Here is a 23,331-nt window from a genome sequence, read left to right as displayed (position 1 = left end):
GAGATCAAGCCAATTTCGGATAATCTGTTCCAAAGTGAAACGTATCCCAGAGAGAGCGTTCTGAATCAATCGAAACAAATATTTGTCGGACGGAGCTAGGTCTGGACTATAAGGCGGGTGAGGCATAACTTCCCAACCACTTCGACCACTTTTTCGCACATTTCGGGCGGTATCTCTGCGATAACTTGACGAATGCTGGTTTTCAAATGCTCCAACATTAGGAGATTATCCGCATAGACGTGGTCTTTGACGAAGACCTACAAACAAAAGTATAACGGCGTCAAATATCACGAATTTGGTGGCCAATTGACGTCGCAAAACGTGAAATAATATGTTCTGGAAACTTCCCATGCAATAAAGGATACTTCGATTAGAATTATAAATCTATATTGTTTATTTTCATAACGAATTCTGAAGTAATAAAACTGTATACAATATAAAATTTTGTTTTAAACCCCAAAAAAAAAAAAATATGGAAACCCCTAAAATGCATGATTCCAGCATTTTTGAATTTAGATTTGAAAATAGTTCAATACAAAAATTACTTACAATTTAGTAGTGGCCATATTTTACGTTCTGTTTTGTTTTGTTTCATTTTCCTTATTAGCAATTGAACTTTCTGCCATTAATTTTACTTTCCTTGCATGTAAAGTTATGAGAATGAACCTTTAAAGAAAAAAAAATTTAATTGAATTGAATTGAAGAAAACATACAATTTCAAATAAACTAAATCAATTATATTTAAAACCAACAAACACAAATAAAGGTGTTCAATTGAAAATAGCAATGAAATTAATATATTATTTCCTTAATTAGGTCCAGTGCCGGTGGCAGTACCCCAACCCGAACCACATTCGGTGGGTGGCGTTTTAGTGCATATGCCGCATGTCTGTTCGGTAAGTTACACTCAGAGAAAAAGTCGAAACAAAAAGACAAATCTAAGCAAAAGCAAGCAACCATTAAAACATTGTATGAAATATGAAAATTTTGTTATGTTACGTTAAAAAGTTTAACCCCTGAAAAAAAAAAACCAAGGCAGAGTTTGAGTTTTAAAATCGTTTAAAATAAATACCTAAAAAAACACCATAAAATACCAAAAAAAAATTAAAACAAAACAATGAAATTTTAAACAAAATATAAAAGGTTAAGTTACAATTTTTGCAAACTAGTTTAAACAAATAAATATTTATTATTTTATTTGTTCATTTTACAATTTCAAATTTGCTTTTTTTTCAATTTATTTTTTTATTTTATAAAACTTTTTTTGTCTTCAATTTTTTCCACCTACAAAATTTTGATCTTGATTGAATATTTTTCATTTTATTATAGAAAAACGATAATGGCCAATCGGTTGATAGTATTGAATTGAGAAAAGTTCACGCTACAGACGAGGTACTTTGTGCATTAAAAAAAAAAAAAAGTCACAAAATTTACTAAAAAAAAAAAAAACTTTCTAAATCTAAATCATTACTAAATTCACCGTATTTTATTATTATGATTTGTTCTTTTATTTTTTCTTTTTATAAACAATTTGTAATTCTCGGTGTAGTTTTAAAAATTTCATAATTTTTTTATTTTTTCAAATAAGTGTTTTTCATATCAGAACCATTCATAAATGTTGATTTATTTCAAACTATATGTTCAGTGTATATATAAATGTACAAAGTTTTTTTTTCTTTTTTTTTTTTTTGTTAATATTGTATTATTTTTTAATATTTTATTTTAAAGTTTTTAAATTAGTTTATCTGTTAGATAAAGTATAAACACTACACACACCATTTCCAATTGTATTTCAGAAATTTCCATTTGTTTTATGGAAATCTCTGAAATACAAATGGGCAATTCCACGAGAATCGCCACGGTCACGTACAATGATATGGAATTGCCCAAATGGAAATTTCTGAAATACAAATGGAATATTCTGAAATTCAATTAGATAGTTCTGAAAAATAATTGAAAACTTCTGCAATTCAATTGGAAATGGTGTAGATGTGGAAATTATTAAATTTTAACCCACAAAATGCATAGACATCGCATTCGATTTGATTGTGCTTATAAATTTACCTAGATTAGATCACAATTTTAACAACAGACCTCAAGCGATACCTCGATTAGATAGAGAATATTAAACCCATTTGAAGAATTATTTAAAAGCATTGTAAAAACTTAGTTTTGCAAATACATTCTCAATTTATACATAATTTAAATTCTAAAAAATTATACAGCCCAATTATGAATAAAAAATTCCCCGGGAGTTTGTTCCCCGCTTGACCTTTTCCCATCATTCTGGCAACATATGGATTCCGAGCCAAAAGAAATGCTCATCTTTTGATGCCAAGAACGAATTCAGCCAATATCGGATACTCTGTTGCTAAGTGAAGCGTATGCCATACCTTGGTCCGCTTTTGGACCGAATTACCAATAATATACAAAAGATTTCAGAGCAATATCAATTATGGACCCAAAAATAAACAATAACAAAACAAGGAAGAGAGCTATATTCGGCTGTGCCGAATCTTATATACCCTCCACCAAATTATACTTCAAAATAAAAATTTAAAAACAAAATTAATTTTTTTTGCATTTTTTGGAAAAAAAAATTTTTCGAGTTGTTTTTTAAATTTAAAAATTTTTTTTTTGTTTTTTCAATTTTTTTTAAATATTTAGCGAAAAAAAAAACTTTTGGTGAAAAAAAAAATCGGGTTAAAAAATATTTTTTCCGATTTTGACCCATTGCAAAGGTCTTTGAAATATCTATCATTAGATATCCATATTGTCTATATTAATTACTTAGTAATCCATATATAGGTCAAAAATCGAGGTTGTCCTGGTTTTTTCCTCATATCTCAGCCATTTGTGGACCGATTTTGCTGATTTTAATTAGCAATCTTCTCGAAAGCATGGCTAACAGAACTATTGAAGATATGGATCCCGAAGATATCTGGGGTCTTCAGAAAATTTATTTCAACAGACAGACAGACGGACATAGCTTAATCGACTCCGCTATCTATAAGGATCCATAATATACAGTATTGGCCATAACTAAAGCACCCCCTCAATGAATTTTTTCATATCATAATTGTTTTGATAAAAACGGCTTTTTTGGGATGAAGATAATTTTATTAAAAATTAATTTAAAATGATAAATCATATAAAAACTCAAAACGCATCGGACAAAACAAAAGCACCCTCTTATAAGATGTTTAAAAATTTGACTCGGTACTGCATATTTGCAATGTGAATTATCGGGAATCACAATGAATGGACTTAAAAATTCCAAAAGATAAAAATATAGGAAGACGTAGTGTGCAAAATTTAAGTTTTATACAGTTTATTGTTAAAAAAAACAATGACAAGGAACAAGTACTCCAGTGAATTTAAAATTAAAGTTATTGAAGACTGGAAGACTATCACTACATGAATTGAGTTAAAAATATTCAATTAACAGATCAGTTATTTCCAGGCTCGTTTCAAAATTTTTTAAGACTGGTCGCATATCACCGGTGCATTATGCAGGTCGTTCGTGTAAAACCACACGATATGATGATTCCTTGATGAAAAGAGCAATACAAAAAGATCCTGCAGCATCAGCTATTCAAGTACGAACAAGTTTAAGATTATGCGTTAGCGAAAGAACAATCCGTAGAAGAGTAGTAGAAGCGCGATTATTCAGCTGACGACCAGCAAAAAAAACATTTCTATCAGTTAAGAACAAGAAAGCTATACTGAAATTTGCCTAAGCCCACATCGACTGGAGTGTCCAAAAATTAAAGACAGTACTGTTCCCTGACGAATCCAAATACAACTTAAAAAGTTCCTCTGGAATAAGGCGTGTACGCAGACCAAAAGGAGAAAGACTGAATCCTAAGTATTGCAAAGGAACAACTAAACATGGAGGAGGCAATGTAATGGTCTGGGGTTGCTTTTCTGGTCAAGGATTTGGGCCAAATCATAAAATTTATGAGATTATGGATCGGTTCATGTACCGTGATGTATTGAAAGATGTAATGTTGCCTTATGCCAGTGAAGAGATGCCACTTATAGGGAGCTTCCAACAGGATAAAGATCCTAAGCACACCTCCAAACTTTGTAAGACTTGATTTCAGAGCAATAAGATTCAAGTTCTTCTTTGGCCTGATCAATCTCCCGATCTTAATCCTATTGAGAACTTGTGGCACATTATTAATATGAAAATAAATCGTGAAAATTGCTGAAATAAGGAAAGGCAATTTTCACGATTTATTTCATGCCGTTAAAATAGCCTGGGAAGGAATATCGAAAAACGCCATAAAAACATAATATTGTTACGAAATTGTACTTGAATTCAAATATAACGATTTTAACGGCTGATTTAAAAGTATCATAATGCTTTCAAGTAACAGTGCTGTAAAACTGTAACATATCTGTGGGCATTGTTAAATAAAAGCTTTCAGTTGATTTGATTGTAAGTTGGCAACGCTGTATTCGAGTTCGAATAATCAGTTAAAGAACATTGTAGAAAGTACACCACAGATGATCTAGAATATTCGAACTTTGACAGTTAAAGAGCTTTCTAGATGGTAATGCAATGTTATAAATAGTGGCAGAGGTTGCAGTCGTTAGTGAGTTGATCAGAGACGCTTTTCGAAGAAACATCATCTAAGTGCCTTAAAGTGTGTTGTGTTTTTTTTCAAGTAAATTCGTGTACATTATAAATTGTATGTACACGAATTTATAAACGTGTATAAAAAAACATTGAGTGGCTATTTAATTCTGTTGTTGTTGTACATTTTAAAGAAATAAAGAGTTGTTACAATTTTCAAACTACTAAACGGCTTTTATTTGCAATCAAAAGTATCCGGTTTATTTAAAGGAAATAAACCAGCGTTTTGAAAAGGTTAAAACGTAACAATATCTTCTATGCTAAGAGATGTTCTTGTGCCATCCAAAACAAAAAATGAATTACATTTAAATTAAAAAAAAAACAATTTAAATTTAAAAAAAAAAATGTTAATTAAAATTTAAAATAACAATCGAAAAAATTTTTTTTCCAAAAAATGAAAAAAACAACTGGAAAAAAAAATAAATTTTGTTTACCTAAAAATATTTAAAATTTTGAAGTATAATTTGGTGAAGGGTATATAAGATTCGGCACAGCCGAATATAGAACTTTTCTTACTTGTTTTATTTTATAATTTTCTTTATATTTCTAATATTTTGTATTTTATTTAAACAAAAACTTTTACTTAACTCTATAATTTCCTTTGACTCAAAGTATCTTGTATGTGTGTGAATATTGAAAAAATAAATAAATTTATGAATATTAAACAAAATACCTAAATGTACAAAAAAAAAATCAATTAAAAATTGTTTTTTTAATGTAAATAATTTTATTCCAAAACAAATATAATTTCAGTTTGATTTTTTTCTAATTTCATTTCATTTTATTAAAATTATTTAATTTTTTCCGTGTAAAAAGCATGTACAATTTTTTATTATTAATTGCACAAAAATATGCAACACAAAACGCACAATTTAATTATAACCCTAAAAATATGCACCTATATCTCGAGTTTCATAACTCAGATAGCACTGTAATTTACACTGTACAAAATTAATCTACAAAAAAAATAATAGAAGAAAATAAATAATAAAAAAAAAAACTTAACCTAAAAGAAAACTACCTATGTGTGTGACTTTTGTAAATAATAAATGTATTTTTTTATTATTATTCTTATAATAAATGTAAATAAATAAAATCTGTTTGTAATCTCAGTTTATTAAGTATAAAATTTATGTGTATTATAATAATTTTAATTTAATCCAACATTTTTTAAATTAGATAATGACGGCTACCGTAGAAACGGTTTCAGAACAATTAGATTTAGCCTCGATATTGCCCGCAGATCGAGCTATAGCTAGATCTATAACCTTGTCTGATGCGGATGTGGGTAAGTTGTTTATATATTTAAATTTTTTAACATTTTTGTTTGACCTTCTGTTGGATTTCTTTATTATTGTAGGCAGTGCCAATGTTAGTGTTACCAAAGCTTCTGTTTTGGGTGGCGATAATGGTTTGGGAAATGGCAGCAATGCTGGTGCCTGTGGCTTAGAAAATGGCAGCCTTTCTGACGAAGACGAGGAGGAAGAAGATGGAGAAGATTTTTGGCATACTTCTGTGGGCAAATTTAAATTTTCCTTAGAACAATTGCCTCAAAGTTTGCAATATATACATCAACTATTAACGGTATTTATTAGATAAGATTCCGAGGCTGAACAGAACCGGAATTTCCAATAATGTAAATCTAAACGTTTAGTCCGAGTTTTGGATTTTGTACCTAACTGGAACGGGGTCACAAGTTGTCAAAGTGGAGCGCCTCAAATTCAAAATTCGTACTATCTGTTTAGATCTTTCTTTTTCGGAAATTCGTCCACTGAGAGTTTTATAATTAAGGAAATAGTTTGTTTAGAAAGCAATGGAATTTTTGAAAGTCATGGATCATGTAAACACTTCCAGAATCATAAGGTGACATCGAAAGTTTCCAAAATCTATTATCAATAAATATAAATAGACTACTTTTTACGTTTCCTCAAGACTCAGGTTTCAGACATATGATTGTTCAAAGGAGACTGATAGGTTTATTCAGTTATTACGAAGCAGAGAATACAAGAGAAATTAAACACATGCTGCCAAGTTATCCATAGCTCTCACTTAGAAACATAGTCCACGACTTACATCAATTTAATTTGCAAAACAAACAAAGAATTCTTTCCATTTACTTGCGCAAGTTTTGAGTTAATAGAATAAAGAAGAAGATAATTCCCTTCTCCTCTCTCTTCTATATACTAAAGACTTGCGGAAGTAAACTTGATGTGTGTGAACCCAGTATTATTTTAACTCTTTTCATATATTTCATTAGGAAATTCCCACAATTAAAAAGCCGGAAATTCTCTACTATGTCCTACACTGTTTAAATGTAATGGCTTTGCATGGAGATGCTTTGGCCAAGGCCGCACGAGAACATCGTGGCTTTTTTATATGGTGCCAAGAGAATTTGCTTATAAAAAAGTAAGTAAAAACTCTTTCTCCCACAAAAACATGATCTTATTCTCCAAAAAAATGTATTCTCTTTGCAGTCTCTGGGAACTTTGCAACGCCGAACATTCGCACATCTGTCAAGTTGGTGTGCCCTTGCTGCTGCACTGCATAACCTTGCCTCTGGGCTCTGATGTCTTTTGGCGCGTGGTGCAGGAGGCATTCCACGACACCGATTGGCGGGTACGATTCACAGCAGTTGAACGAGTTACTGTAATTACACGATTTATGGATTCGACTCCTCTGCGCACCGAAGTTGGTCTGCAAACGGCTTTGGCTACAGCCTTTTGTCATCTTATAGCCAGCATGGATGACATCAATGTCTATGTGGCCCAAAGGGCTACACTCTATATCGGAACCATACATGATACGGCAATTCGGTCGCTCCTCTTCTGCTTAGAATCGCAATTTGATTTGTTTATCGTTGATCGACCGGTGGTCTTGCAATCTGTTTATCAATTGCATAATTCCCTATCGGATCGTAAGATTTTGACCTGGGAGTTCTTCTTAAATCGTTTCGATACTCTATTTGTGGAAGCTCAAATAACTTTGGAGAAGTGTGGCGATATTTCGTACTTGAGAGATTTACGTAACTCGGAAAATGGCAGTGAAGCTTTGTCATCGAAGATACTAAAGGCTCGAGAGGCCTTAAGTCAGTCTGATACAGCCACCGGGGGTATGGCCAAGACTTTAAGTGCTTCGTTTGGTACAAAATGGCCATATAAAAGAACCATGTCAGCACCGGCCAGCATGATACCCAGACAGGATTCGAAATTCGGTATGTACAAAATCCAAAAAGATTTATTCCATTTAACTTTTCATATTTCCTTAATTATAGTACCCGATAAAGAGAAAATCTATAGCCGCCAGGTTTCGGCACCCATATTGAAACGGAAAACATCACGCTTTGGTTTGGGTCAGTTTTTAGGCTCTAGTAGTGGAGCCAGCCAAACTTGTACTAGTTATAGTTATCCAACAGCTAGCAATACATTATCACACCGTGCGGCTTACAGTGCTCATATAACCACACACTCTGTAACGTCGTCACATTCACATTACTCATCACAGCCTCCAAACCAACCTCAACCCCCGCCCAACACAACATCCTCCTCTCATCACACAAATCCCTTACAAACTCCCTGTCCCATACACTCCTTGTCCGCTCATAATCATCCAGTGTCACAGCAACATTTCTTCTTTTCCTCAACTTCCCATCAGTCTAGTAGTAGTGCACCAGTAGCAACAACATCAACTTTAGCCTCGACTCATAGTCAAAGTCATCAGTATTTAGTGCATTGTGTAGCGCCTAGTCAAACGCTAATTCATAGTCCAATGCCGACGTTACAAGAAGCTGAACATCACAAGCAACAAACAAAATCCCAACCCTCCACACAATCACATCATTATCCTCATGCATCCACTCATTCCTATCACTCGCATTTCCAAAAGCATCCTTCGGCTCCCAATCTCCTGCCACCCCCTCCGCCCGCACCGGCACCTAGTCCCAGTCCATCAGCTTCAGCCATACCAATGAATTGTACTTGTGATGTCGGTTGCACACAAGCATCAACCAGTGCTAGTGCGCCGGCACCTCAAGGTAGGTTGTAGTAGCATGCTTTTTGTAAACAAACCAAAAAAAAAAACGAACGATTACTTTCTCGCTCTCTTGTTTTGTGTAAATCATAATACTATATCTTCTCTCTCTCTCTCATAACTGTCGTAATGGTGTCTTATATACGTACATATATACAATTTGAATATATGTTTTTTTTTCTTGGATTTTTTCTTTTTATTTCATTTTACTTATAATATATTTTTTTCGAAATGAAAATTTGATGTACCATAACTCGATAACTGCGTTTTTGAACCTACTACGCCTTGTGTCTCTCTATAACTGCTCTGCTCCTCTACAAATTATTATAACATGGATTGATTGACTATATCATATTTGAACTTAACGTGTAAATTTGTATATAAAAAAAAACATACAAATGTAAATACAAACGTATGGATATAAAATTGTAAAACAACAGATTTGTGGCTAAATTTTCACAGGCCCAGCCATTGTTCGGATTTTCCAGGCACATGTAAATTATTTTAACTAAAAACCAAAAACAAAACACACTGATTAACTAGTAATAATAAATAGTTAACTAAATAAACTGATTCTCACTGGTAGACTTTGTATACATTTTCTTTTAAGCTAACTTTGTTGGCACTTATGGTGTTTTTCTTCAAGCTTTTTCATCACTTATGACTTTTATTACAAGTTCAATTTAGTACAGCATGCATGTTCTCTTTTTCTTCTCACTTTTTTTCATTCGTTATTCAGTTTTAATCAGATTTTCCATGATATTTGATTCAACTTCACACGAAATTTCCATTTTTATTTTGCATCTCAGAAATTTTTAAATTTTTCAAGATATATTTTTGCTTTAAGAAAGTAAAGTAGTTCAAGATTATTTGAAAACTATTTATCTAGAAGAAATATCCCTGCTGCCATTGAAGAACACATGGCCGATCTCTCCATTATCGCCTATCGACATGACACCTGAGTCTCTTCGGCTTCCCAAACCGACACAAGAATTTCAACGAAAAAATAGGTCTATAGATGGCCTCCTCATTCGATGACATTCATATAGTACTCTTTGTCCAAAAGATGAAAGAGATGGATCGTGAATCCAATTCTTCTAAGGTCTAGAAGAAATATCCCTACTAGCGTAGGGAAGTTGAGTTTGTGGGGAAGATCCTCAATGAAAACACAAGCCAGGGTGATTCCTACTGACCGATATCTCAATTATCACCTGTCGCCATGACACCCCCCTTGGGGCACGGATATGCATCTTGGTTAGCTCCATACCTTGATGTTGTGCTTCGATGGGAAATTTGGAGCGAAACCGGGGCTCCGAGGTGCACGGACCTCATTGAGTCTGACTAGGGTCTTATCTAGTAGCACGGGGATCATTGGCTCCAGGACTCCGGTCCCGTAGGATCATTGGGTTAGTCACTTTGGGTGACGACGTGCTGGCTGTGGTTTAAACCCAAAATCGCGGGAAGAAGATCGTTGGTTAAAGTACTGATGACTATGCTAGTGATAGACTTCGGAACACCAAATGAATCTTCTGGGTGCTGTTGCTGAGTACAACAGAGCCATTGAAAGTAGCAGATAATAACTAGCGTTTGTGCTCAGGAAATGTATTAGGGTAGTAGCATCCGTGATGTACAGATCGTTGGGCTTGGTTCTAGGTCGAGGTCTGAAGTGTGTATTATAGTAGCACACTCTGACTTTTATCGGTCGGGAACTTTTGAAGTCAGACATCATACATCGGACTGGATTACCAGGCCGGATGTTGCTGTTCTGATAATTGTCCAGGGCTTGTTAGTTGTTTAGCTATGGATGGCAGGGATTAGATAGCCCGAGCTCTCGAGCAAGGGGTTTGTGCATTGATCTGTGCAATTTTTGTACAAGAATTTGCAAATTGAGCGTTCTTCGGTGTTTGGACCACCGTGAGATAAGGCCCATGCGACAGGTGCTCACGAGAATCTAAGACATTGTTGTCGCCATGACACTCGAGGCTCTTCAGCTTGCCAAACTTACACATTAACGAGCATAGTTAGAACCTTAATCACTGCTCGAATTTCACAAAATTTGAATCAATGGAAACATATCTAACGATGGGCTTATAATGATATACCCTTGGAAAACATCTTAAAGTACTCTTGGTTTAAAAGATGATCGTGAATCCATATCATTGCTTCAAGAAAATTAAATAGTTGAAGAACAAATAGTTCCAACTCTTCTAAGGTCTATAATATGTTGAATATCCTTGATGAGTCTGAAGTTGAGTTTATGAGGAAGATCTTCCATGAAACCAAAGACAGATCTCTCCATTATCACCTGTCGCCATTACACTTGCTACTCTTATGCTTTCCAAACTGACACAAAAAATAGCAAAGCAGTAGCCTGCATCGCCCTTCAAATTTCATAAGGTTTAAATCAACGAAATCAGGTACATATATCGATGGCCTCTTCGATGACATTCTTACAGTACTCTTTGTCCAACAGATGTAAAAGATGGATCGTGAATCCATAGTTCCAATTCTTCTAAGATCTAGACGAAATATCCCTACTGACGTTGAAGATCCTTGATGAGTCTGATGTTGAGTTTATGAGAAAGATCCTAAATGAAAACACAAGCCAGAGTGATTCATACAGACCGATATCTCAATTATCATCGACATTATGACGACAGGACTCTGGAGGTTCTTTTGCTTCCCAAACTGACACATTAACCAGCATAGCTAGAACCTTCAGCGCTGCTCGAATTTCACAATGTTTGAATCAATGGAAACAGATCTATGATATACCCTTCGAAGACATTCTTAAAGTACTCTTAGTTTAACAAATGAAAGAGATAAATTCATATCATTACCTCAAGAAAATTAAGTAGTTGAAGAACAAATACATAGTTCCAATTCTTTTAAGTTCAAGAATAAGTTGAAGATCCTTGATAAGTCAGAAGTTAAGTTAATGAGGAAGATTTTACATGAAAACACAATCAATGCAATCTCTCCATTATCACCTTTCGACATGACTCTGGAGGCTCTTCTCCTTCCCAAACTGACACAATAACCAGCAAAGCAATAACTTCCATCGCCACTTAAATCGAACAATCTCTCCATTATCACCTGTCGACATGACTTATGAAAATTAAGTAGTTGAAGAATAAATAGTTCCAATTCTTCTAAGGTTTAGAATACATTGAAGATCCTTGAAGAGTCAGAAGTTGAGTTAATGAAGAAGATCTTACATGAAAACACAAGCTTTGGAGATTCTTACAATCAATGCAATCTCCCCATTATTACCTGTCGACATGATTCGGGAGGCTCTTCTCCTTAGCAAACTGACACAAGAACCTGCATCGCCACTTAAATCGAACAATCTCTCCATTATCACCTGTCGACATGACTCTGGAGGCTCTTCTCCTTCGCAAACTGACACAACATCCAGCATAGAAATAACCTCCATCGCCACACAAATTGCACAAGATTTTAATCAACGACAACAGATCTATTGATATCCTTTCTGTACTCTGTGTCCAACAAATATCCGATGGCGGGATCTAAAGACATTTCTTGTTTAATGTTTCCTGAACGGAACCATTCTCTCCATTCACAAGCTTTGAATCGATGAAAAATAATCTATCTATGGCTTTCTAACTTGCACATGTCACCAAGAATATTAACTGCAACAAGTTAAAAGACTTGCAGAACTATAACTGAACAGAATTCCTACAGCAAACCTTCTAAAAATATTGGTTGTATAGTTCCAGTGCCTCTCCACAATTGAATCCTCAATTGCATATGGGATGGATCAAGGGATACTTATGTTTCACATCAGGATATCCAAAGGAGTAATATTCAAATGTGACAAAAGAGAACACAACAGATCTTCTTCCCACTTCAAAATTACAGAATTATATCGCTCCACAATTCATGTCAGAAAAGAATTGGCAGAACAACCAACTACTGCCTGTTATAACAACTGTTTAGAGTTGGATAAATTAGTTTAAAGTGATCGTATTGCGATCGTTTAATAAAATGATCCTATTTTTCTCCCAAATTTTCCGATTTATGCAGGACATGGTAGCATAATCTCAGTATGGGCCTTTTCGAAAATGCATCACTGCGCTGCATTTGATGCGCATCTATGATTAGTTTGCATCAGCCTTTTTGGTGATACTTGTTTGATGGGTTTTTGCGCATTAACTGTTTCACTGTTTTTTTTTAGAACTCAAGACATTTGCAGTGTTGGCAACTTTTGCATTTTAGAATGTACTGCGCATCAGATGCAGCGCAGTGATGCATTTTCGAAAAGGCCCTCTCTTCCCATATTACTTTTATATAAAGGGAGATTTGGATAAGCTTCAATAGTACTTAATAATACTTTATCTGCCCTATCGAATGATCGAAAATTTTAGTGTACATTAATTCGGCATCTTTATTATAATATCATTAAAAACTGAGGAACTTTTTAGTTTGCTTAGCAACTGACGTTTTGGAACTCACCCTATATAAAGAAGTTAATTTAAAATTTTAAACATTTCTGAGATAAAATGGAAATTTCTAGTTTAAACTGAACAAAAAACAGCCCTGAAACTGTTCTTATACATTCAAAACAAACTAAAAAGCTATACAGCTTAAACATCTGGTAACATTAAAGGAAATAAACACTAAGCTTGGCCAAAGCATGCTTCCTTTCTCTATCTCTCTCTGTCTGTCTCACTCCCCACCACAATAACCCGCTCTGCTAGTTTAACAAAACTTCCTTAAAGTTAAACTGCCAATAACAGTAAATTAAAAACTTAATCCCCGTTTTCAAAGAAAATAATTAATGCACGTTTTTTATCCAAAAAAAAAAAATAAAGAAAGAAAATAAGATTGAAATAAATCTAAGATCTCTTGTAGATACATATGTGAATGAAAATTCGTACTATTTTGTATTTTATGTTCAGCTTTTTACAATATTTTATTTTATTTTTCTTTTTATTTTATAATTTCTTAAAATTTAATTTCAAACTATGTTTAACCCTTGCAAAACTGGTATGTATTCCTAAAAGCCAACTTGATAACCTATTATTCTGCTTGTTTGTGTATAAAACTGCTGAGTCTATAAATATTTTAAATCAGTAATCTAAATTCCTAAAACTAAAACTAAAAATCTAGATGTAGTGTAAGTGTGTTGTAATGTAAACGAAATTTTTAACATGAAATTGACTTGGGAATTATGACAAAGTTGACTAACTTCTAAAAATTGTTTATTAGCCCATACACCCTTCATATCATCATTCCTTAGAGCAACATTTTCCTCATCTTTCTTCACACACATTTAATAACAATCTATTTTTTAAGAAAGACTTTGTAATAATTTCCTAAGTTAACAATTTATTAAATGCACTTTAAAATGATTCTAAAAATATTTGTTTTTGTTTAATCTTGTACACGTGTTTAGATGGTCATATACATTCTTTGAGTGGCATGAATGATGACAGTCTTATTGGTTTATTGAGTCGTATTACTGAATTGGAAGAATCAGATCGTGAAACAATACATTTGCTGGTATTTCTATTGATGCAATTTATGTCTAGACCTGATCAAGCTTATCCTTCGGAAGATAAGCCAATTTCCAAAACCCAGGGTATTGTATTGAAGCATTTGTTTTTGCTATTGGGTCACAATCAAATTGACAAAACATTCCATACATCACCAGAGAATTTGAGGTTAGTTTTCAACAAAATATGTACAAATTTCAGCAATTTATTTTCTTTTTTTTAATTATTATAGAGCCTCAGCTGTTTTTAATGCCTTCATGGCTAATTTGCCCCAAGTTCTGGATCAAAATCATTTAATAGGTGGCCTTATCTTATCCTCGGTCATGCAAGTTGTCCTGTACGCTCCAAATCCCAACAACAATGCCGCGGATTCGTATCAGAATCAAGTCTTTAACTATTCCTTGTGGTATATGGAACTATATCCGCGTCGCAATTGGATGTTTACCATGTTGGTAGTGCTCTATAAGTACTCGTATACCCAACCACCGCAAAGTGCTTACGTTAACTCAGCTATACGCATTATAATGAATAGTTTACGTAACCACTTTCATCAATGTCGTCGTATACCGACTACAACCATCTTGGATATACAAGGTACTTCTAGGTCACGTGACGTAAGCCAACCCTCCTTGGGTACCGATCCCGAAGATAAAGAACAAAGTCCCCCCGCTAGTCCCATGTTTCCTTCGGAAGGTACCAGTGGTGCCTCCAAGGGTAAAGGACAAAATGTGGCTTTTACACCTAAACTGCAGCATGCATTTAGGAAATACAATGACTCTAGTTTGGATGCCGATGAAACGGAATCCGAACTAGTAGCCATACCGGAAAGTGATTTATCCGATAGCACATTACATGGCAGCAGTGCTCCTGGTTCGTTTGACGATACCATACATTTCGAGGAGATAAACTCAACAAAATTGGAGGCTTTACGGAGTCGCCGTACCACAGAGGAGACTATTAAGAATCAGAAAACCATGATCACTACAAAAACTGGAGATACCTATACCACCAAAATAAAATCTACCGTGTCAGAGACTGTCTCCACAACAGTGGTGGCTACACATTCAAGACATTCACTGCAGGAAGGAGTGCGCATGATTGTTACTCCCCTGGTGGGTACAGAACCCTCAGAGACCGCTATTATAAGTCCGCCCGTTGATGTACATCGTGCTATAACCGTACGCAACAAGTCCCAGGATTCAGCGGCCACATCCACCTCTAAAATGTTTGCTGCCATAGCCACCAATCATTTGAAGGCTTTGGGAGCTTTGCAAGATATAAATCCAAGAGTTACCGAGTCTAAATCACAATGCTCCACTAACGGCTCACGTTCTGCTAATGGTAGTGCAGACGTTTCAGACAAACGACCAGCTGCTAAACAGACCACAGTGGAACAGTCGAAAAAACCCTTGGGCAGACATAAGACCATTATAGAATGTAGTGCTGGCACTTCGTCTTCATCGAATGGCAACGAAGATTCCAGATTAAGTGCCACTCACAAAAAGCTCACCTCTAAAACCTTGAAAAGATCGGATAAAGCTTATGGCTCGCCCGATTCACCACTCTCCAAAATGAGTGTTATGCCCAATCCCGTAGATGAAATTGATGCCTCAACTTTACCGCCACCCAAAAACATTGGAACTCTAGAAATACCCACACCTGAACGTTTGCTGCCCATAGGCACCCAAGAAAGTGTGGCCGCCATAGCAGATCGCCTGCGGGAAGGTCTTAATATACCCGATATCAGCCATTTGAAACAAGACAGTCTTGATGTTTCCGAAAGCACTAAAGACGATGTTACACCCTCAAGTCGTACCAATTCTCCTAGACGCTTAATTAAACAAGTAGCCCTGGAAGAGCCCCATACAACACATCATATTACAACACAGTCAGCTATAAACAGAGATGAATCTCAGCAAGATTTACATACATCGATATTGAAAACGGTCCAGCAACAGGAAATCAAATCGAATGGAACATTTGGTACTACTAGCGCTAATGCAGCTGGTACACAAATGCCCGCTAATACGGCTACCCGTACGGATAGTGGCAAGAAGCCGCGACAGAAGATGGCTCCATTTGCTGTAGATGTCAATGCCATACCCGATATACGGTCACGTTATGCTGGCTCCTGGCCACCGCCACCCTATCAACCACCCGAAGAACAAGATGATGATTTAGACGAGGCACAAGACTATGGTTTGGGGCCTCAAGATCAGGCTATACCACAGCCAGATAGAGTGGTATTTTGTTTAATAAAATTCTTAAATATTTTCTTTTTAAATATTGTTTATATGTGAATTTTACAGAGCACCCGCCGTGTAGGAGATTATACCGTATGTGAACGCTGTTCGGAATGTGGTGCTTTAATTGAGGAATATACGGATGAAGAGATTGGTTTGCTAATCGTTATACTGGGCACTTTCATACATCGAGAACCGTCTATGGCCGCACCCTTTTTACCGGAAATATTAACCATTACATCCAAGTAAGTATTGAAAATTTGCTTAAATTAAAAACAAAAAATAAGAACAAAATTTCTTAAAATAGACAAAACAATGGAAACTTTAATTTGAACAAACATTTTCTGACACTTTTAGTGACTCAGTAGGATAGCTCTTTAAAGTATCAATCATCTCCTTTGAAATAATTTGTCATTTCCTTGTAAACCCATCTGATAACGATCCCGTATTTTGCGATCTACAATTTCCCATAAGTTTTCTAAGGTATTGAGTTCTTGGATTGGATAGAACACTTCAAAATAAGTTCCTCATTGGATTGTAACTGAGTAACTGAGTGGTTACGACCCTAGGTATGTTTGTGGTCACTGACGTGCTGGAATATCCAAACTAGAGGCATAGTTTCTTCAGCGTATGGTTACATAACATCGTTTAAAATAGATCTGTATCCGATTGCATATTTTATGATATGAATTAGAGACATAATATTTGCCTGAAAAACATTCCACACTATAATGTTGACTCCGCCAAACTTGATTGTGTTATTTTATATATACTTGGAGTCCAGTCTCTTTCAGTTCGGACGTCTTACAAATGTTCTACCATCAGTGCCTCTTAAAATGTATTGAGCGTATAACTTTAAAATGCAGGATTTTTTCAAATTCTTAGCTTTTATTTTGAAGCATTTGAACAATCGGGGTTGTCATAGAATCCAATCATTGTCGGAATCGGTTTTGAAAACGACAGAAAAAGTACATTGGTCTTGTGAAATTGAAAATGATCGGTTTTATATTCGATATAGAATTAAATTTTTTATCGATTAAACAAAATATTTTTTCGGTTTTCAAAACCGATTGCGACAATGATTGGATTCTATGACAACCCCGAATATAAATTTATTCAAAGTATTGGCCATTGTTAGCTATGACCTTTTCCCATCTCTCTGGCAACATATGGATTCCAAGCCAAAAGTACTGCTCATATTTTGAGGGCAAGAAAGAATCAAGCCAATTTCGGATACTTTGTTCTAAGGTGAACCGTATGCCAGAGAGAGCGTTCTGCATCGATCGAAACAAATAGTATTCGGGCAGAGCAAGGTCTCGGCTATAAGGCGGGTGAGGCAAAATTTCCCAACCACTTCTTTCTAAATAGTTTTTAACAGATATTGCATAATGTGGTCGAGCGTTGTCATGATGGAATATTACGGTTTCATGTCTGACCGTTTTTTGGCAAATGCTCGCTTCCAACGAATCAGTTGAGTTTGGTACAGGTTCCATGTGATGGTCTGGCTAGATTTCAGCAGCTCACACCAAATACAGAGCATTACCTTAGCGTCATGGATATTTGACTTTGGTGTTGTTGTTGTAGCAGCACATTAATCAATCTGGATGTTCTGGTGGTTCTGCTTGTTGTTCAAGTCCAAGAAATTGAGCTACTTCAACAGGATGAGTCCATAAATCCATTGGACTGAGTGAAGTAGGGTTGGCTGAACAGTTAAATGTGGAGGGTGTCATGAGGACCCTGACCACATGCTGGGCATAAGTTAAGGACGGCACGGTCTATGCGGGACCAAAAGGCATTAAGCATGTTGCTCCATCCTGATCTAAGTTGTGCCAGAACGACTCTTGTTCCACGCGGCAGAATCTTCTCGGCGTCTGCTATCGGTGGTGGGCGACCTCCAAGTACGTCATTCATACGGTATCCTGCTAACGCGGAATTGATGGCGTCTCTGTGAATGTCGTTCAAAGCTGTCATATACGAGCGTGACTAAGCGTGATAACCCAGCAACAACAGCTATACAACAACAATTTAGACTTTGGTGCCGATTCGCCTGGTTGGCCGGGCTTCACGTACGATCTCTTACGCTTCGGGTTATTGCAATTGATCCCTTTTTCATTGCAAGTAATGATTCGGTGCAAAAATGGGTTTCTTTTATAGCGTTGAAACATCATTTCGGACATGCAAAATCGTCTTTCAAAATCACACAGCTTCAATTCGTATGGTACCCAATTCCTCTGCTTTTGGATGAATCCTGCTGCACGAAAACATTTTGTAATTTCAGCTTGAGTAGCTACCAATGATTTTGCAAGCTCTTGTTGAGTTTGACAACAATCTTCATGCCTCCAATTCTTGGTATTCAAACTTTTTTGACAGACCAAGGCGATCTTTGTCTTCCGTGTTAAAATCACCACTTCTGAACCGAACAAACAATCTCTCGCACATTGAAACCGATGGAACACATTCACCATAACCTTTGGTGAGCAATCGGTGTGCTTCAGCGAAACTTTTTTCATATTAAAGATGTAAAGCAAAACGTCCCGCATATGAAGCTTCGTTGGCACACAATTCTATATATTCGTAGGAAAAAAATATTGTTGTTTACACTATAATATTCAATAACTAAGTGAGAATTTGCCCTGTGACTGAAAGTTCGGGAACTAATATCCAATTTTAGATTATTGATCTCTCATGTTTTTGAAAACAAAAATTACGTATTATAGTTTTAACTAAGTTTCCATTGTATTGTCACTCACTGTATATCAAATTTAACTAATTAACAAAAACTTCTAGAATATCATCGACCTGCACCTATGCTTGGCAGGGAGAAAATGGTCCGCCCTTATTATGCAGTGCCCAAGCTGTAGCATTACAATTTCTACGCTGTGTTTTACACCAACTAGCACCCAACGGCATATTTTTACAAATTCTACAAACTGAAGTTATAAGTATGTATGTAAAAAAAAAATTAACAATATTTCACAGAATTTTAAAAAAAATTTATTAATTGCAGTGAAAGTTAGACGCAACACCTTCCGCAGTATTGCCAAGGCATTACAAGACTTTCAAGAGTTGAATGCCTCCAGTCCCATATACATGGTGTGTGAGGCTTTACAAGCCAAAAAATCTTTACCGGTCGAAAATTTACCCATTATATTCCGCAACATGGCCGAGTATTTACAGTGTGTAGTGCCCGATACTACGGTGCAGTCTGCTTGGCCTCAGGCTATGGCCAGTTTGGAGAATTTACTGAGACAGGTCATTGTTATATTGCCCACATTGACAAATCATGAATATCTTTTGGATCTTATTGTGGCCACTTTACGTTTGAATTGTGTACCCAAGACCCTATTAGATCCCTACTCAAAAATACTGGCCTATTGTGTGCAGCACACCAATTTGGAATATTCGATTTTATACGATATCTGCATCTATTCGCGTTCGTTCTCACGCGATCGTGATAAGCAATATTTGTGCCGTCAGCTGATATTTGAATTTGTGCAGGCCTTGAAGTTTAAAATAAATATTCCCGATCATAATCTGCTAATGATTATTGGGTTTGTATTGTTGGATGATGGCGGTACATTGCCACCGGGTACATTGCAAGATATACCAGAGGTGGCGCCCTCTATATCTACCAATTCGGCCGATTGTATGCGGCAGTATATTAATGATGTGATAGACTTTTTGGCAGATTTTCATACATTGAGTAAAATTAAGGTAAATGCTGGATGAGATTTTTATCTTTAATATTCTGTCTAAAACATTTCAAATTTCTTTTAGAATTTCAAAAATTCCCAAACACAAAATGGTTTGGGAGAAGATACTTTGGGTGGTGTTTTAAAGGGTGCTGTATCGCAGTACTTGGCTTTGGAAATGTCGCGCGGAAACTCCCGAGACAATAAGGCTGTAGCTAGATATTTGCCCTGGCTCTACAATGCTCCCTCATCACTGCAGCAAGGGTAGGTTTACGGAAATTTTTTTTATAAACATTGAATAATTAACAAAAACTTAACTAAAATATCCTTCTCTTAAAGACCCAAAGAATTTACCGAATGTGTGGGACACATGAGATTGCTCTCATGGCTGTTATTAGGTTCTCTCACCCATATGGCTCTAATGCAAAGACGTTCTACCATACACACAGCTACGAATGCAAATGCCACCTCTAACCAACCTACTAATGCCAACAATCCCGGTGCTGGCCATCATGCAACAGCTAGTCATGCGAATTTCTCCCAACCTGTTCCCCAAGAAGCCTCCTGTCATATTGCCGATCATATACAAGTGATTTTTGCCGGTTTTGCGGAACAATCTAAGACCTCTGTCTTGCATATGTCCTCATTATTCCATGCTTTCACTTTATGCCAATTATGGACAGTATATTTGGAACAAATCGCTCATACTTCGAATAATCCCGAGGGTAATACCATGGGCGTTCTTTTCGAGTTTTGGGCTAAAGTAACACCCTGTATATTACAATTGGTTTCACATTCGAAACCTACCAAGGAAGCTAATGACTTTTCGCAGAATTCCAATGCCAAGGTAAGTGTCAGCAATAAGTATTTTAAAGAATGTATATACATGTTTCTTTTCATTTATGTAGCTTTCCGAAATGGTAAATCTACATTTCCTTAGTTTATTGGAGGCATTAAAGGAAACAAATTCTACAGTTTTAAGCAAACTATTGCCTTTGTGGAGTCCAGTTTTATCATCGCAGACACAGGTAAACTAACAAATTGAATTAAAAAAATAATTTCATATTAAGATATTAATAAATTTGAATAAATTTTTTAAAACTTGGTACAGTGGTTTATGTTGTCGCAGTTTTTTTTTCTTTTTATTTTATTTTACCCCTCCATCTGGAGGATTTATTAAAATTTATTAAAAATTTTTCTTTTTACTTCACTTTAGCTTTCCGATACTTTGCATGTGCGTTTACAAAACGTTCGTGATTATGCTCCAGATTATGAGGAACAGCAGACACATCATGCCGAAAACTTACTCAAATGGTTACAACGTTTACAATTCAAAATGGGTCAAATTGAATTGCAGGCCTCAACCGCTACACAATTCTATTCAATTTAATATAGTTATTAAAAAAAAAACATATTTAAACTATTTATACATTTTATTAAGACAGCCAAATTACAAAAAAAAAAAAAAAAAACAAACAAAATCAAGGAGCTCAGCTCTTTAAGAGTCGTAGAATGTTTATAAATGATAATGGCCAATATTTTTTAGAGAAACCCAAAATCGAGTTTGTAGTTAAATGTTTCAATCAGTGTTAAATAAATGTTGTTGATTTCAATAAAGAAAAAATCTAACTACAAATATATTGAAAAGAAAAAGGTACCTGTTGTTTTAATCAAAAACGGTATAGTTTACACCGCCCGACTTTTCCTCATCCAAAGGATCGTGTACTTCGTCATCTTCATTGATTTTTTGTTCGCCTTCTATATTAAGAATTTGAGATTTAGAGTTACGATATTTTGTAAAGGCAGCTTTTGTTTTGAGTTCTTCTTCGGATGGTAGTACAATTTTACGATCTTCTAAACGTTTAAGTTTAGCAGCCAAACGGTCGGCAGCTTGTTTTTCTTGGAGTTCCTAAGAAAAAATTGGTTTTTGTTAACTTTTTGCAAGTGGAAAAAATATTTTTGTCAATATACCTTAAGTTTGACTATATATTGTGCTTGAATTTCTACAGAATCCATTAGATTAAGAAGTTGAGCGCCATTATGTTGAATGGGAGGTGGTGTAGCTGCTGTTATTTCCCAATGTTTGCCTTGCTTACGTAGTCTTTCTTTTGTGGGGTCATGAACATTAGAGATGGTGGTACGGTAGGGTCTAAACTTTTCTCTGGTCGCTGGCTGTACATTAGTTTCAGTTATGTCCACTAAATAATGAACATGTGGCTCTAAATCCAATGTTTGCGAACAGGCACTACTACTCCTAGACTCTCCATTAATGGAATTTATACTACTATTAAGAGTTTGTAATTTGGGCTTAATGCTGTCTAATTTTTCCTTTATATCTATGGCTACAATTTCAGCTTCAATGACATTCACAGCTTGTGTTTCTTTAGAACCTATTTCCGACGGCACACCAGAATCGGGAGAATCTGCTTTAAACGATTCAATTTCTTTAAGATCTTCTTCTGTTATTAGCTTCACTTCGGGTTGTTCGATTTTTATTTTCCTTTCATGCATTTGTCTTTGTGCTATAATCTTTAAGGGATCCATTTCGTTTTCATCATCACTATCTAAAACATCTTCCAAAGGATCCAGATTTTCTTGTAGATTTGTCAAATTTCCCTGCCACTCTAATTCATTTAATGCTTTCTCCCCTTGCGAGGCTATGTTTAAGTTGGAAAACAATTTGGCGGCTTCATCCACATTGGAACGTCGCTCCAGTTCTTTAAGCACCTTGTCATAGTAGTCTTGTATACGTTTCCCTTTGTCTGGTAATTTTTGCATTTTTGACCTGAAAAGTACCTTGTTAATATTTTTTATTATCCACTATTTTATTAAAACATACTTATTTTTTAATAATTTTTCTTCTCTTTCCTTGATTTCCATCAATTCCACCTGGGTTAATTTGTTGAGATCTTTGGCATATGATTCTTTTTTAGCTAAGGGCATGCCACCGCCAGGAATTCGATTTAGTTTGGGTCTTAATATGCAAGCCATTTGGTTTACTATTATATTTATTGTAAGTTTTCTTTTAATTTCACAGAATTTCTGTTTTTAAGAATTTAAGCGCGATTTGTAGGAATTTCATCAACTATTTCTATCATGCACAAACAAAATAATGCCACAAAGCGAATTTATTTACGGTGACCTCAACTAAACAACTGTTTTCAATGGCCAACGTCAAAATCCATACAAAAAAATAATACGCTACTTCT

At 35.3% G+C, this 23,331-nt stretch overlaps 2 protein-coding genes across 3 annotated transcripts in view; one reads left to right on the top strand and one right to left on the bottom strand.

Annotated features, from left to right (window-relative positions):
* Positions 1-21,775, top strand: part of unc79 (UNC-79 domain-containing protein) — a 50,825-nt gene extending 29,050 nt beyond the window's left edge. Inside the window, exons 13-28 of the mRNA XM_065498957.1 lie at positions 817-896; positions 1,330-1,392; positions 5,822-5,930; positions 6,003-6,226; positions 6,900-7,048; positions 7,117-7,853; positions 7,914-8,672; positions 14,088-14,355; positions 14,420-16,430; positions 16,497-16,675; positions 19,218-19,372; positions 19,438-20,144; positions 20,208-20,386; positions 20,462-20,969; positions 21,031-21,150; positions 21,339-21,775. Of these exons, the coding sequence (XP_065355029.1) occupies positions 817-896; positions 1,330-1,392; positions 5,822-5,930; positions 6,003-6,226; positions 6,900-7,048; positions 7,117-7,853; positions 7,914-8,672; positions 14,088-14,355; positions 14,420-16,430; positions 16,497-16,675; positions 19,218-19,372; positions 19,438-20,144; positions 20,208-20,386; positions 20,462-20,969; positions 21,031-21,150; positions 21,339-21,512 (6,422 nt within the window). The 3' untranslated portion in view covers positions 21,513-21,775. The remainder of the gene's footprint in view (positions 1-816; positions 897-1,329; positions 1,393-5,821; positions 5,931-6,002; positions 6,227-6,899; positions 7,049-7,116; positions 7,854-7,913; positions 8,673-14,087; positions 14,356-14,419; positions 16,431-16,496; positions 16,676-19,217; positions 19,373-19,437; positions 20,145-20,207; positions 20,387-20,461; positions 20,970-21,030; positions 21,151-21,338) is intronic.
* Positions 579-23,193, bottom strand: Polr2M (RNA polymerase II subunit M). 2 transcript variants are annotated; one of them, XM_065498956.1, is made up of 4 exons: positions 22,962-23,193; positions 22,094-22,907; positions 21,781-22,031; positions 579-666 (listed from the first exon to the last, which is right to left on the bottom strand). In XM_065498956.1, exons 1-3 carry the CDS (start codon positions 23,111-23,113, stop codon positions 21,789-21,791), a joined length of 1,209 nt encoding a protein of 402 aa, XP_065355028.1. In that variant the 5' UTR covers positions 23,114-23,193; the 3' UTR covers positions 579-666; positions 21,781-21,788. The 2 variants fall into 2 exon arrangements, with proteins under 2 accessions (XP_065355028.1, XP_065355026.1); XM_065498954.1 differs by lacking the exon at positions 579-666 and having other exon boundaries at positions 21,537-22,031; positions 22,962-23,192.
* Positions 23,194-23,331: the final 138 nt, after the last annotated feature.

Source organism: Calliphora vicina, chromosome 1 (assembly GCF_958450345.1).
Source record: "Calliphora vicina chromosome 1, idCalVici1.1, whole genome shotgun sequence".
NCBI lineage: Eukaryota > Metazoa > Arthropoda > Insecta > Diptera > Calliphoridae > Calliphora > Calliphora vicina.
This window is presented reverse-complemented; position numbering and strand designations above follow the sequence as displayed.